Source organism: Rhincodon typus, chromosome 1 (assembly GCF_021869965.1).
Source record: "Rhincodon typus isolate 14 chromosome 1, sRhiTyp1.1, whole genome shotgun sequence".
NCBI lineage: Eukaryota > Metazoa > Chordata > Chondrichthyes > Orectolobiformes > Rhincodontidae > Rhincodon > Rhincodon typus.
In genome coordinates, this window is record NC_063332.1 from 176,361,737 (window position 1) to 176,377,834 (window position 16,098).

At 42.1% G+C, this 16,098-nt stretch overlaps 1 protein-coding gene across 1 annotated transcript in view; it reads left to right on the plus strand.

The window, feature by feature from the left end:
• Positions 1-3,382: 3,382 nt before the first annotated feature.
• Positions 3,383-16,098, plus strand: part of LOC109920099 (B-cell scaffold protein with ankyrin repeats-like) — a 183,075-nt gene continuing 170,359 nt past the window's right edge. Inside the window, exons 1-2 of the mRNA XM_048613278.1 lie at positions 3,383-3,671; positions 12,718-13,119. Of these exons, the coding sequence (XP_048469235.1) occupies positions 3,659-3,671; positions 12,718-13,119 (415 nt within the window). The 5' untranslated portion in view covers positions 3,383-3,658. The remainder of the gene's footprint in view (positions 3,672-12,717; positions 13,120-16,098) is intronic.

Sequence of the window (16,098 nt, forward strand, 5' to 3'; positions counted from 1 at the left end):
GAATCAGGGACATCAGCAGGAGACAGAGATGGATCGTCCACTTGGCACTGCTGGCTGAAGATTGCTGTGAATGCTTCAGCCTTTTCTTTTCCACTTACGTACTGAGCTCCTCCCTCATTGAGGTTATGTGTGGAACTTCCTCCTCCTCCAGTTAGTTAGGCCATAAGATATCAGCCGTGATTGAATAGACTTCATCAGTGAAATGGCCAAATTCTGCTCCTATATCTTATGGTCCTATATCTATAGTCTTATGGACATTTCAGTTTTAGGTATGCCTGGTGCTGCTTCTGGCACGCCCTCCTGCACTCGCCATTGAACCAGTGTTGATCTCCTGGCTTGATGGTAATGGTTGAGTGGGGGATATATTGGGCCATGAGGTTGCAGATTGTGCTGGAGTACAATCCTGCTGCAGTTGGTGGCCCACAGCACCTCAAGGATGCCCAGCCTTGAGTTGCTAGATCTGTGTGAAGTCTGTCCCATTTAGCACAATGATAGTGCTACACAACACGATGGCCGTTATTCTCATGTGAAGGTGGGACTTTGTCTCCACAAGGACTATGTGTTGGTTACCCTTACTGATTCTGTTATGGACAGATGCATCTGCACCCAGCAATTGATGAGGATAAAGTTAAGAATAACATAATGATGAACATTGCACTTCCCTACTCAGCATACATTTTGCAATCTTGCCATCCTTAATGCTTCTTCCAAGTGTTGTTCAACATGGAGGAGTACAGATTCATCAGTCAAGGGAGGACAGTACATGGTAATCAGCAGGAGGCTTCTTTGCCCATGTTTAACCTGATGCTTTATGGGGTCCAGAGTCAATCTTGAGGATACCCAGTGCAATTCCATCCTGACTGATGGTGATGTCTGGGACATTGTAAAGTATGATTCTGTAAGTATGACTATATCAGGCTTTTGCTTGACAAGTCTGTGAGACAGCTCTCCCAGTTTTGACTGGCCCGCAGATGTTAGTGAGGAAAATTTTGCAGCGTCGACAGATTTGTTTTTGCCATTGCAATTGACCACCATTGCCAGGTGGTCCTTCTGGTTTTATTTTTAGAACAGAGAACAGTACAGCACAGGAATGGCATAAGTGTAGCCTAACCAAAGACTTATAAAGCTGCAACATAACATCCTGACTCTTGTACTCAATTCCCCGACCAATAACGGCAAGCATGCCATATGCCTTCTTTACAACCATACCTATGTGTGAGGCCATTTTCAGAGAGCTATGGACTTGAACCACAAGATCCCTTTGTACATCAATGCTGTACAGTTTTCCTTAACATTTGATCTCCCAAAGTGCAGCACCTCACCCAAATTAAATTCCATCCGCCATTTCTCAGCCCATATCTGCAACTGATCTATATCCCACTGTATCATTTGACAACCTTCTACACTGTCCACAACTTCACTGATCTTTGTATCATTTGCAAAATTACTAACCCACCCATTTACATTTTCATCCAGGTCATTTATAAATATCACAAACAGCAAAGTTTCCAGTATGTATCCCTGAGGAACACCACTAGTCATAAATCTCCAGCCAGGAAAACACCCTTCCACAACTACCCTCTGCATTTTATGAGCAAGCCAATTCTGAACCCAAGTGGTCAAGTCGCTGTGGATCCTATGCATCTTAGTCTTCTGGATGAGCCTACCATGAGGGACCTTGTCAAAAGCCTGACTACAATCCGGTAGACAACATCCACGACTCTACCCTCATTGATCACCTTTGTCATGATTGTGACAACTCAGTGAATTGCTAGAGATTGTAGGAACTGCCGATGCTGGAGAATCTGAGATAACAAGGTGTAGAGCAGGATGAACACAGCAGGCCAAGCAGCATCAAAGGAGCAGGAAAGCTGACATTTCGGGTCTGGACCCTTCTTCAGAAATGCATTTCTGAAGAAGGGTCCAGACACGAAACGTCAGCTTTCCTGTTCCTCTATTGCTGCTTGGCCTGCTCTGTTCTTCCAGCTCTACACCTTGTTATCTCACAAATGACTTGCTAGACCATTTCAGAGGGCAGTTGAGAGTCAGCCACATTGCTGTGGGTCACATGTAGAACAGACCAGGTAAGGATGGCAGATTTCCTTTCCTGAAGGACATTAGCGAGCCAGATGGAATTTTCTGACAGTCAGCAGTGTTTCATGGTCACTATTAGAATCTTAATTCAAATTCATCTGCCATGGTGAGACCAGGTCCCCAGAACATTACCTGAAATTTGGGATTAATAGTCCAGCAATAATACCTCAAGGCCATGCCTCTCCATATTAGTTAATCCAGTCAATTTACTCCAGTCCCCTCCATCACCAAGGTTATTGGTTGGGGAAACAGGTGCACCAGCTCACAGTAGTAAGCAATGTGAGCCAAAATGAAGATCTGTATGTGTTTTATAATCATATCATAGAATCCCTACAGTGTGGAAAACAGGCCCTTCAGCCCAACAAGTCCACACTGACCCTCAGAGCATCCCACCCAGACCTATCCCTCATAACCCACCTAATCTATACATCCCTGAACACCATGGGAAATTTAGCATGGCCAATCCCCCCAACCTGCACATCTTTGCTCTGTGGGAGGAAACCCACACAGACACGGAGAGAATGTGCAAACTCCACACAGACAGTTGCCTGAGGGTGGAATTGAACCCGGGTACCTGGTGCTGTGAGGCAGCAGTGCTAACCACTGAGTCACCATAGTCCCAGAGGGCTCTCACATTTGAGAGACAAACTGGTGATGGTTTAACCTGAGGGTCACCCGGACTGGGAAGAAGAATCCTTAATGGTAACCTCAGGTGGCGTGGGAATTGAACCCAGAGTGTTAGCTTTACTCAGCATCGCAAGCCAGCCGTCCAACCAACTGAGCTAACTGATCTCCCTCATCGATCCTGTGAAAAGTGTAGAACAATGAAATTGTCCCGTCAGTATCCAACATATTCTCTTCTCTCATGCGGAATAAGGCTGTAATTATACGTGAGAATTTAGGTTGATGTTATTCCACTTCACAGTTTAATTTTGGACAGTTGTTTGGTGTGTGTGTGTGTGTGTAGGATTGGGACTGTGAGCTGAAGGTTCCTCCAGCGTGCTTTATGCTTTGAACCGGCCGATCTACTAGCCACTATTTTTAGAGGGTTGACAACAGTGAAACCTATCCAGCAAGCAATAGAAAACCTGACAACTTGCCCGCAATTATTCCCGCCGCAGAAATCTAATTTCTGGAAGTTTGGAAACAGCAATTTTCAAATACTCCATTAGATTTAATGTCAGCTTTTCAAACAGCTTTAGGCGCCTCATCAATTAATTTTTTTCAGGAGCTTCGGGACTGAGACATCAGCCAAGAATGAAAAGCAGCAAAAAAAAAACCCCAGAACTTTCAGCTTTTCATTTTACTTTTACGCAGGAAACAACAGGTTGCTGCACAAACTAAAAATACGCCTAGTTGCCGCCAGCTGACAATAGACTGAGCTGCGTTACAGAATGTTGCTATTGGCTTGTAGTTACAAATCAGGAAGTGTCAGTACACAAATTCTTACACATAAGGCTGGAAGGACAATGTTCTGTTCTTTACTCAGTGTTGGTTCATAGCCAGGTACCAGACTAGGCTGGCAGCGAGAGATCCGCCAGAATTTGCTCCTTGCGCCGTCAACATGAGGAGCTCAGGTAGGAGCGGGGTTACTGAATTATTCCCCGGTTTTCTTGTTTGATGTATTGTCCTTACTGAGTGACCAGGATTGTTTCTCACTCTGCATCTAGGCGGAACTGATATTCGCTTGTACAGCTGCATTTCAGATCCATCGATGCTGTTTAAATGAAGAATTGTATTATTATGCAAAAATGATACTTGTTAACTTTATAGATAATGGGTTACTACACTGAATCCTAAGAGATTCTCTTCGGAATCTATGCAGTAAGTGGTGAATGCTCAGGCCACTTTTGAAAAGAAAATGAATCGCTAATGTTTTTGTTGAGATTCCTAAATACAATTAACATCATACATTGACAGTTCTTTTGAAATTACTTTGAAGTTCTGTCGTCGCCAACATCTTTGGTCAAGAGATGTTTTTCATAGAGGGACGGCCTCATCATACAGACAAAGACCAAGAGCATTAATGTCTGAACAGTAGACACGTTCAAACTGAATGAGCAACAACGTGCAAGAGAATTAAAATTATCAGAAGGCGATAGCTCCAAGCGTTAGATATGACTGAAGGGCAGGAGGCTGTGTTGAAGTAGGAACACATAGAATGGTCAGGCCTGTGTTAGTGTGGTAAGATGCTGCTTAAGACCTCATCCAAGTCTCTGGGTTCTTGATGACGCTAAACAATGATCTTGGAGGATTGAGTCTGCTCCTATGGTTTGAGTGAGACTGTTGATTCTGTCTTTCATCAGTTATAGAGACTGTTCTGTAGTGTTTGTGAGTTGGCTTAATGCATATGATGAAGTTGATTAATGGTCACAGAGTCATAGTGTTATACAGCGCAGAAACAGACCCTTCAGTCCAACTTGTCCATGTGGACCTAAACTGTTCAAGTGCCATTTGGCTCATGTCCCTCTAAATGCTTTCTGTTCATCTACCCATCCACGCCATTTAAATATTCTATTTTACCATCCTCAACCACCTCCTCTGGCAGTTTGTTCCATACACGCACCATCCTCTGCATGAAAAGGTTGCCCCTCAGGTCCCTTTTAATCTTTTCTCTCTCACCTTCAACCTCTGCCCTCAATCTTTGCACTCTCCACTCTGGGGAAAAGACTTGGCTATTCACCTTAACCATGCTCCTCATGATGTTATAAACCTCTAAGGTCGCCCTTCAGCCGTCCTGCACTCGAGGGAGGAAAGCTCCAGCCTATTCAACGTCTCTCTGCAGCTCGGACTCTCCAGCACCGGGTGGGTCTGTCTGTCTGTCGTACTCTTGTTTTAAAGAGAATTTCTCCCTCATTGAGTTGCAAACACCCCCAGGTCAGGTTTTACATCTCAGTATTTAAAGGAGCAATTTCACAGGTGAAACTATTTTTAATTAATCCCTCAATATGAGCAAACAGTAGATTTGATAGAGGTATTCAACTCATGAGATATCTGGACAAAGATTAAAAACTCTTTCTTTGCATTAGTGAAAGGATTGAGTGCTATGTAGCACAAATTTGTAATCATTGATGAAAGAAACAAAAGCAAAAAAAAAATTTTCATGTAGAGTGTATTTAGGATTAGGAACGCAGCACCTGGCAGAATGGTGAAAGCAGCTTCACTTGAAGCATGTGAAAGTGAATTGGATCTTTATCCAAAAAGGAAACATTTGCAGAGTGATATGGAAAAGCAAGGGAGTAGCACCAGGTGAATTGTTTCTTCATTGGCCACCACAGACATAATGGGTCAAATGGCCAGCTCCTATTACTATTTTGTGCTTTTAACAGGTGGCCCTTAACTGGTGCACTTTGGGGTTCTCTCAATGTCTAGTTCTGACAGATGTAATGCCCAGAGGGCAGGAAGAGACGGATCTGGATCCTCTTTTTTAAAACTGTAATTGTTTGGTAATAATTTGATTATTGCTGGAAAGAAAAGACACATTTTAGCAAAACTTTTCACCTTGTGCTCATCAGGATAATTAACAAGAAATACTCATGTAAAGGGAAAATACCATTTATACTGTAAAAGAGATGCGTGCTGATTGGTTTGCAAATGAATACTGATTGATAGAATCTATCTCTGATCACAATGTCTCTCAGCTTTTTAATCTTTGGAAGAAAACCTGTGTTTCACCTGTGAAGTGTAAGAATTTCCAACTGACAACTATTACAGCTTCACTATTAATGTAACTGTGTGTGAGCTTCAATAAGAGGGACATCCGTGCACAGCCACCTGAAAGAACTTCAACTAAACATTTACTCACTGAGCTATCTAATTCATGTGAACTAATTGTGATAGCTTTAACTTAAAATTTTCAACTTAAAACTTCTCTCTTTTTATTTCTCTTTTTCTTTAATTTGATTGCATATATCTGTGAACGTGTGTCCCAAGCTATCTCCCTAGGTTTTGAATTCGGTCATAAGTGCTACTTTGTTTTATCCTAAAGAATTTGCTGTGGATCATTCTTAAATTGGATTTTGCAAACTAGATTTGGATAAATAAGCCACTACCTATTTATGTTGGAAAGGGAAAAGAAAATTTAAAACCAACTCTTGTTATGGACAGAAGAGAACAATAGAAATGATTCAATTCCTTTTGTCCTTTTGTCTGTAATAGAATATATTAATAATTGTCACATCACTAACTTTAAGAATTAGTTATTTCTCAAAGTAGCTTTAGCCGTTTACCATGGGTTCGCTAAATAAATTTAAAGTCTGTCGTACCATTAAATACTGAACAAAGAAATACTCCTCCCTGTGTTTACATGATATAATTTTAGTTTTACTAAGTAATTTAAGTTATTATGCTAATAAAAGACACATTTTTCTAATATAAAGCCTGTGTGCCAAGTATCAGTAATTGTGCAGCAATCATTGAGAATAAGTATCAGTTGGTTCAATTGGTAACACTGTTATCTTTGAATCAGGAGAGTGTGGTTCTGCTATGAAGAGTGCTTTGTGAGCAGCTTCCTTTCTGATTAACTGCTCAGATGTCATGTGATGGTTGTAAAAGATTGTGTAGCAATGTACACAGAAACACAAGGAGCTAATATCTGCCCCTCACCTGAAAATGTACGCAAGTCTTTAGTTAAACCAACCTTACCCTAGTTATTGATCCTCCAAGCGACCTCTCAACAGTGGAGCACTATCTCAGTACTGATCTTGCAACAAAACAGCACTCCCTCAGTACTGACCTTCCACCAATGCAGTGCTGATTCAGTATTAACGATCTGACAGTGCAGCACTCCCACAGTACTGATCCTCCAACAACACACTGTTCCCTCCATACAGTGCAGCATTCCCTCAGCAATGATCCTCCAACAATACAGCATGGCATTTCCTTAGTCCTGACTTTCTGGCAGTGTAGCACTCCCTCAGTACTGACTCTCCAACACTGCAGAGCTACCTCAGTACTACCCCTCTGACAGTGAAATGCTCCCTTAATACTGACCCTCAAACAGTGCAGCTCATTTCAACAGTGCAGCATTCCCTCCATATTAACCCTCTGACAACGCTGTCCTCCCTCAATACTGACCCTCCGATAATGCAGTCCTCCCTTAACATTGACCGTCTGACTGTGTGGTGCTCTATCAATACTAATCCTCCAACAGTGTGGCGATTCCCCAGTATTGACCCTCCAACAGTGCAGCATTCCATTGCTCTGGCTTCTGACTGTGTTGTGTTCCATGGTTCCAGAGCATGATTTTGGTTTATGATCAAATCTGTAGGGTGGGATTTAACCATTCCCTCCTGACTTAGTGAGGAGAATGACACCAACTGACCCACAGCTGACACTCATGGGAGAACCAAGTTTTCATGAGTTAAGTGCCAAGTATGAATCTATGGTCCTGATTAGGGAGCTTAAGGTGAGGGAACCCCTAAGACACTAATAACCCCTAATATGATAGAATTCCCCCTGCAGTCTGAGAGGGAGAAGCTTGTCTCAGATGTAATGGTATTACGGTTGAGTAAAGGCAACTATAAAGATATGAGAGGAGCTGGCCTTGATTGGAAGCGCAGCTGAACTAGGGAAGATGGTGGAGCAGCAATGGCAGAAGTTTCCATTGGTAATTCAGGAGGCAGAGTAGAAGTGCATCCCAAGAAAAAAGAAACATACTAAGGGGAGGACGAAGCAGCTGTGGCTCACAAGGGAAGCCAAGGACAGCATAAAAGCAAAAGCATACAATGTGAAGATTAGGGGGAAGCCCGAGGATTGGGAAGCCTTAAAAAGCTAACAGAGGACAACTAAAAAGCAATAAGATAGTAGGAGATGAAATACAAGGGTAAGCTAACTAGTAATATAAATACATATGTAGGCTTACTGTTATTAAGGTCATATATGAGGTACAGAGTGAGATGGCTCGTAGATTTAGAAAAGTTATTATTAGGCAGGATCAGTCAGATGGATGACTGTCAGAAGAGGTAAGATGGTGGTTCAAAAGTGTCTGGTGGCTATTCCTCTCTCATATAGATATTCAGGTTTTGGAACTGTGGAAGGGGATAGTCTGTCCAAGGAGAACAGAAGGGGCAGTCAGTTACTGGACACTTGGAATGATTCTTATGTTAGGCAACATTTGACAAGATTTAATAGAAGCATTGTTATAGGGGACTCTCTTGTCAGGGGCATAGACAGAAGATTCAGTGGCAGTGAGCATAAATTTAGAATGGTTTGTTTCATTCCTGGTGCTAGGATTAAGGATGTCTCTCAATGTTTCAAACATATTGTTGAAGGTGAGATTGAGAAGCCAGAAATTTTTGTACAGATTGGTAGGAATGACATTTTTAGGGAAAAAATTAAAGTAGTACCGAGTGAATTTAAGAGGTTAGATAGAAGATTAAAGGTTGTAATAATGGGGGATTTTAATTTTCCAAACATTGGCTGGGGTTACCATAGTGTTAAAGGTTTGGATGGTGAAGAATTTGTCAAATGTGTTCAAGAAAAATTTCTTTACGAATATATGGATTCTCCTACTCGAAAAGGATCAAAAATAGACCTTCTTCTGGGCAATAAGGCAGGGCAGGTGACTGAAGTAAAAGTGGAAGATCACTTTAGGTCCAGCAATCATCATTCAATTAGTTTCAAAATGGCTATGGGAAAGGATAAGCCTTCCATAACAGTTAAAGTTTTTAATAGGAGTAAGGCAACTTTTAATGGTATGAGACAAGAACTTTCAGAAGTGATTGGAGTAGACTGTTCACAGGTAAAAGGACGCCTGACAAATGGGAAGCGTTCAAGGGTGTGATGATGAGAATTCAGAGGCATTTTGTTCCTGTTAGAGTGAAGGGTAAGGCTGGTAAGATTAAGGAACAATGGATGAATAAAGATATTGAGGTTCTAGTCAAGAATAAAAGAGAATCTTATTTTAGGTATGGATAACTTGGTTCAATTGAATGTCTTAATCAATATAAAGAATGTAGGGGCATTCTAAAGAAAGAAATCAGGAGGCAAAGGTGAGTTATGAGATAGCATTGGCCAATACGGTTAAGAATAATCCAAAGAGATTCTACAAATACGTTAAGAGCAAGAGGATACCTAGAGAGAGGGTAGGGCCTCTTAAGGATCAAGGAGGTCATCATTGTGTTGAACCCCAGGAGATGGGAGAGATACTAAATGTATATTTCATGTCAGTTTTTGCTGTGAAGAAAGAAACAGGGTCTAGAGAATGCCGAGAAATAAACTTTGATGTTTTAAAACAGTTCAACATTATAGAAGAGGAAGTTCAGGAAGTCTTAAAGAACATAAAGGTGGATAAATCTTTCCAGAACTTTGTGGGAAGTAAGGGAGGACATTGTGAGACCTCTTGCAGAAATATTTGCATCATCTATAATGATGGATGAGGTGCCTGATGACTGGAGGGTGGCTAATGTTGTACCTTTGTTAAAGAAAGGTTGTAAGGAGAAACTAGGGAACTACAGACCTGTGAGTCTGACTTTGGTTGTGGGTAAATTGTTGAAGGTGATTATAAAAGATAGGATTTATGGACATTTAGAGAGGCAAAAATTGATTAGGGATAGTCAGCATGGTTTTGTGCGAGGAAAATCATGCCTCACAAACTTGATTGAACGTTTTGAGGAAGCTACCAAAAAGATTGATGATGGCAGAGCAGTAGACGTTGTTTATTTGGATTTTAGTAAAGCCTTTGACAAGGTTCTACATGGTAGACTAATTAGACTAATTAGTAAAGTTAGATCACATGGGAATCAGGGTAATCTTGCCAATTGGATACATAATTGGCTTAATTTCAGGAGACAGAGAGTAATAGCGGAAGGTTGTTTTTCAGACTGGAGGCCTGTCACCAGCAATGTTCCACAGGGAACGTTCTGGGTCTTTTTTTGTTTGTCATTTATATAAATGATTTGGATGAGAATAAAGAAGGCATGGTTAGTAAGTTTGTGGACAACACCAAAATTGGTGGCAGTAGACAGTGAAGAAGGCTTTCAAGATTATAAAGGGGTCTTGATCAAATGGGTCAATGGGCTGAAAAATGGCAGCTGCAGTTCAATCTGAATAAATACGAGGTATTGTATTTTGGTACAACACACAGGGGTAGGGGTTATACAATTAATGGCAGGGCTTTAGGTAATGTTGTAGAACAGAGGGACCTAGGGATTCAGGTACATAATTCTTTGAAGTTTGCATCACATATAGATAGGGCAATTAAAAAGGCACTTGGCACACTTGCCTTCATTGCTCAGTCCTTTGAGTATAGGAGTTGGGACGTGATGTTGTGCTTGGTAAGACCTCTTTTGGAATACTGTGTCCAGTTCTGGTCGCCTAGTTAGGAAGGATATTATCAGGCTGGAGAGGGTTCAGAAGAGATTTATCAGGATGTTGCCGGGTATGGAAGATTTGACTTACCAAGAAAGGCTTGATAGGCTGGGACTTTTTTCATTGGAGCATAGGATGTTGAGCGGCGACCTGATAGAAGTTTATAAAATAATGAGAGATATAGATCGAGTTAAAGGCAGTTGTCTTTTCCCTGGAATGGGGGATTTCAAGACTAGGGGGCACATTTTTAAGGTGAGGGGAGAGCGATTTAAAAAAGACATAGGCAATTTTGTTTTACACAGAGTGTGGTTTGTATGTGGAATGAACTTCCTGAGGAAGTGGTGGATGTGGGTACAATTACAACTTTTAAAAGACCTTTAGATAGATATATGAATAGGAAAGGTTTGGAGGGATATGGACCAGGAGCAGGCAGGTGGGACTAGTTTAGTTTGGGATTGTGTTCGGCATGGACTGGTTGGACTGAAGGATCTGCTTCCATGCTGTGTGACACTATGAGTCGACATAGAAGGTAAGAGAGAGACAAAAATGAAAATAAGGCTGGAGAAGTATAATGGGGAACAAAAAAATGATGGATAAGTACTTTGCATCAGTTTTCAGAGTGAAAGATACCAACAGCATACCAGAACTTTAAGAGAGGCAGGGGACAGAGATGTGTGCAGCGGTCATCAAGGTGCTGGGGAATCTGAAAGCTCTTTCAGGTGGACTGAAAGAGTCTCAACAAGGTATCTGAGGAGATTGTGGAAGCGTTGGTGGTGATCTTTCAGGAGCCACAAGAGTGACAGAAACCCAGAGGACTGGAAAAGGCTAATGTAACACCCTGTTTAAGAAGGGAGGGAGGCAGAAGAGGGGAAATTACAGGCCAGTTAGCCTGACCTTGGTCATTGGTAAGATTTTAGAATCGTTCTGAAGGTTGAGATTGTGGATTACTTGGAAGTGCATGGTAAAATAGGACTGAGTCAGCACAGCTTCACCAAGGAAAGGTCGTGCCTGACAAATGCGTTAGAATTCTTTGAGGAGGTAACATGCAAGTTAGACACAGGAGAGCCAGTGGATGTGATCTGTTTGAATTTCCAGAAGCTCTTTAACAAGGTGCCACATAGGAGGCTGCTAAATAAGATGAGAGCCCATGGTGTGAGGGGCAAGCTACTGGCATGGATAGAGGATTGGCTGACTGGCAGAAAGTGAGCATAAAGGGGTTTTTTCAGGATGGCAGCAGTGACTAGCGGAGTTTGCAGGGGTCAGCTTTGGGGCCACAACTATTCATGTTATACATTAACGATCTGGATGAAGGAACTGAGTGCATTGTTGCTGAGTTTGCAGATGAGACAAAGATAGACGGAGGGACAGGTGATGTTCAGGAGGCGAGGAGGCTGCAGAAGGACTTGGTCGGGCTAGGAGAGTGGACAAAAGTGCCAGATGGAATACAATGTAGGAAGGTGTGAGGACATGCACTTTGGCAGGAAGAAAAGAAGCTTAGAGTATTTTCTAAATGGGGAAAGGCTGTGGAAAGCTGAAGCACAAAGGGATTTAGGAATTCTTGTTCATAATTTTCTTCAGGTTAACATGCAGGTTCAGTTGACAGTGAGGAAGGCAAATACAATGTTAGCATTCATTTTCCAGAGGGCTGGAATACAAGAGCAGTATATATTGCTGAGGCTCTATAAGGCACTGGCCAGACTGCAATTTGAATGTTGTGAGCAATTGTGGGTCCCATATCTAAGGAAAGATGTGTTGACTTTGGAGGGGGTGCAGAGAGATTTACAAGAATGATCCTGGGGATGAAGGGCTTGTCATATGAGGAGCAGTTGAAGACTCTGGATCTGTACTCAGCGGAGTTTAGAAAGATGAGGTGGGGATTTGATTGAAACTTGCAGAATACTGAGAGACCTGGACAGAGTGGACGTGGAGAAAGTTTTTCCACTAGTAGGAGAGACTAGGACCTGAGGGCACAGCCTCAGAGTGAAGGGAGGACCCTTTCAAACTGAGATGAGGAGGAATTTATTCAGCCAGATGGTAGTGAATCTGTGGAACTCATTTCCGCAGAAGGCTGTGGAGGCCAAATTAATGAGTATTTAAGACGGAGAGGGACAGGTTCTTGATTGATAATGGGATCAAGGTTATAGGGAGTTGGCAGAAGACTGGGGTTGAGAAACTTATCAGCCATGATTGAATGGCAGAGCAGATTTGATGGGACAAAAGACTTAATTGTGCTCCTTTATCTTATGGTCTATTTGCAACAGAGTGTAATTTAATACCACCATTAAACTGCGCTAACTTTTTTTTTAATTAAAGAAGCCTCGAGCAGAGACCTAGTGATCCTGTATGAAGAGGAGGCAGAAGAGTGGAGTGCATATTTGAAACAGATTTTCCTGGACCAATTAAATCCAAAAAGTATCCACTGCTATAAAGTCGGATGTCCCAATGATCTGAAAATTGCAACTCCCGAGCTGGCTGCCTACAGATGCAAGTTGCTCGTGCTCACTCCTGGTTTCCTAACTGCACTGACAATCCCAAAGAGAATCCACCTCAGTAAGATTTTGCAACCTTCTGATGAAGTGGTGCTGCTTCTCTGCGGAGTACCGAATTCTGATGAACTCTACCAGCTGGTGTCTATACCGAGAGGAAGCTGTGAGCTCTCGAGCGATCAGGATGCTCAAGACTATCAGTCTGCTGTCATCAGCATCCTCAATTCAGGTGAAGTCATGAAGATTTGGAATTTTGAATTGTTAAATCTTTATATTCGATGATGTTTTCTTGATTCTTACACCCTGGAGGCTAATTTCAGACCTTCAAAGAAAAGTAGCAAGTGTTTAACAAGGAAAGATAATATAAAGAATGGACATTTTGTTTTATTCATTTGTGGGATGTGGGCATCATTGGGCTAGGCCAGCATTTATTTCCCGTCCCTAGTTGCCCCTTGAGAAGGTGGTGGTGAGCTGCCTTTTTGAACCACTGCAGTCCACCTGCTGTGGGTTGACCCATAATGCTATTAGTGAGGGAATTCCAGGATTCTGACCCAGTGACACTGAAGGAATGGTGATATATTTCCATGCCAGGATGGTGAGTAGCTTGAAGAGGAACTTGCAGGGGGCGGTGTTCCCATATATCTGCAGCCTTTGACCTTCTAGATAGAAGTGGACGGGGGTTTGGAAGGTGCTATCTGAGGATTTTTGCTGAATTTCTGCAGTGCATCTTGTAGATAGTACACACTGCTGCTACTGAGTGTCGGTGGTGGAGGGAGTGGATGCAGTGCCAATCAAGCGGCTGCTTTATCCTGGATGGTGTCGAGCTTCTTGAGTGTTGTTGGGGTTGCACTCATCAAGGCAAGTGGGGAGTATTCCATCACACTCCTGACTTGTGCCTTGTAGATGGTGGACAGGCTTTTGGGAGTTAGGAGGTGAGTTATTTGCCACAGTATTCCTAAACTCTGACTTATTCTTGTAGCCACTGTGTTTATGTGGCAAATCCAGTTGAGTTTCTGGTCAATGATAATCCCCAGGATGTTGATAGTGGTGGCTTCAGTGAAGGTAACATCATTGAATGTCAAGAGATTGTGGTTAGATTGTTTCATGGTGGGAGGATAGTGGCATGATCCAAGTCTAGAGGAAAGTTTTGAAAAATCTTTAACTTTGGGCCACATTTCTTTCATCAGAATCTTTCAGTAACCAGAGACCACATGAGGAATCATGTTTTAACTCAATTTGTTGTAGTCTGGAACATGCTGTCTGAAAGTGCAATGAATGCAGGTTAATTAACAGCTTTTTAAACAAAACTCAATAAATGTTTGAAGGGCATTTTAAAATTTACACATCTATGGAAATGAGGATGGGGTCATGGGACTAATTGGGGTCACTGTTACAAACAATTGGTACAGGCATAATTGGATGAATGGCATCTTCTATGTTCTATCATTCTGACACTCAGTACTGTTTTAGAAACATTGTAAAATAACAGAAGTTTACAGAACAAGAGTTTTTGGCCCATCACAGCTGTGCCAATCCTTTGCAAATGTGTGTGGAAATTAATTCCACTGTTCTGCTCTTTACCAAATCCCTGAATTTTCTACCACTTCAAAGAATCACACACCTTTCCCTCAAAAGTTGCAAAACTCTACCCATCATCTGTTCCTTGTGCAAAACTATTTTAGTGCTCTATTAATGCTCTGCATTGTCCATTTCCCCCCAACTCCAAACTCAGTCCTCACTCCATTACCGACAATGTAAATAGTGATCCCCTCCTCAAAACTGTCTGTAGTCAGACAGTCCAGGAGCAATCCTTCTCCTATGCCGAACTTTGAATATACAGAATTATTCAGCCTTCATCGAAGAAACAGGCCATTTAGCCCAACCAATCAATGTTGGTGTTTATGCTCGAAATATCTCCTCTTATGGCTCAGTGTTAATCTTTGTTGGGTGACACTTATGAATTGACTTGTCACGTTTTACAACATTAAGGGTGCAAACTAAGTGCCATCCATGGCATCCCTGCTCATTCTCATAAGTAGATTTTGAATTTGTCATGATCGAGTGAACCTTTACTGCTCAAGAACTAATTAAATATAAACATGACCAGAGAATAAAAACAAAAAAATGCAGGAAATCATCTACTTGAAACATTAACTTTGTTTCTGTCCGCAGATGCTTCCTGAACTGTCAAACATTTGCAGCATTTCAGTTTTATTTCCGATTTCCAGCATCCACATTATTTAGCTTTTCTGGGGGATTTCAGCACAAACCGTTTTGTTGTGTGTATGGGAGATTGTCTCCAACTACACTTTTCTGTATTTCTAGATGAACTTAAAAATCTTATTTTGAGATGTTGCTGATACAAAGCAGCACATTGGTATATGAAGTATATAAATGAATAAATGAGGTTTTGACAGAGAGATAATTCCTGTTGTTCCTAAAGCCAGACTGAAAATAACATGTATCTCCACCACAATTTTATAAGAACTTACTTACCAACTAACTTAACCCTGCCCTTAGGTCATACATAGTCAGAATTTGGTCTGTGTTGCATATGAGGTCTTTAGTGTGTGTCTCTCACTGGCACGAGAGAGACCAATACTTGTGCATCATCTCAGATACTGTCCTCAACTCTGACCGTCGAGGATTGATCATCTCAACTTCTGATCAAATTGATCACTTTGAAGGGAAAGCCAGTTCCAGAGTTCCAGTGTGTGGAGTTGTAGGTACTGTTTCTCTTCTTTGCCACACCTACCATTGTGGACAACAGGGAATAAAGACTTGGAGGAATATACTTTTCAAAATATAGGGGAACAGAGGAGGGAAACAGCACAATGACATGTTGTAAACAAACTTACCTCACTCTGGGATAACAAGGTGCAGGGCTGGATGAACACAGCAGGCCAAGCAGCATCACAGGAGCAGAGAGGCTGACGTTTCGGGCCTAGACCCTTCATCAGAAATGGAGGAGGGGAAGGGAGTTCTAAAATAAATAGGGAGAGAGGGGGAGGTGGATAGAAGATGGATAGAGGAGAAGATAGGTGGAGAGGAAACAAACAGGTCAAAGAGGTGGGGATGGAGCCAGTAAAGGTGAGTGTAGGTGGGGAGGTAGGGAGGAGATAGGTCAGTCCAGGGAGGACAGACAGGTCAAGGGGGCGGGATGAGGTTAGTAGGTAGGAAATGGGGGTGCGGCTTGAGGTGGGAGGAG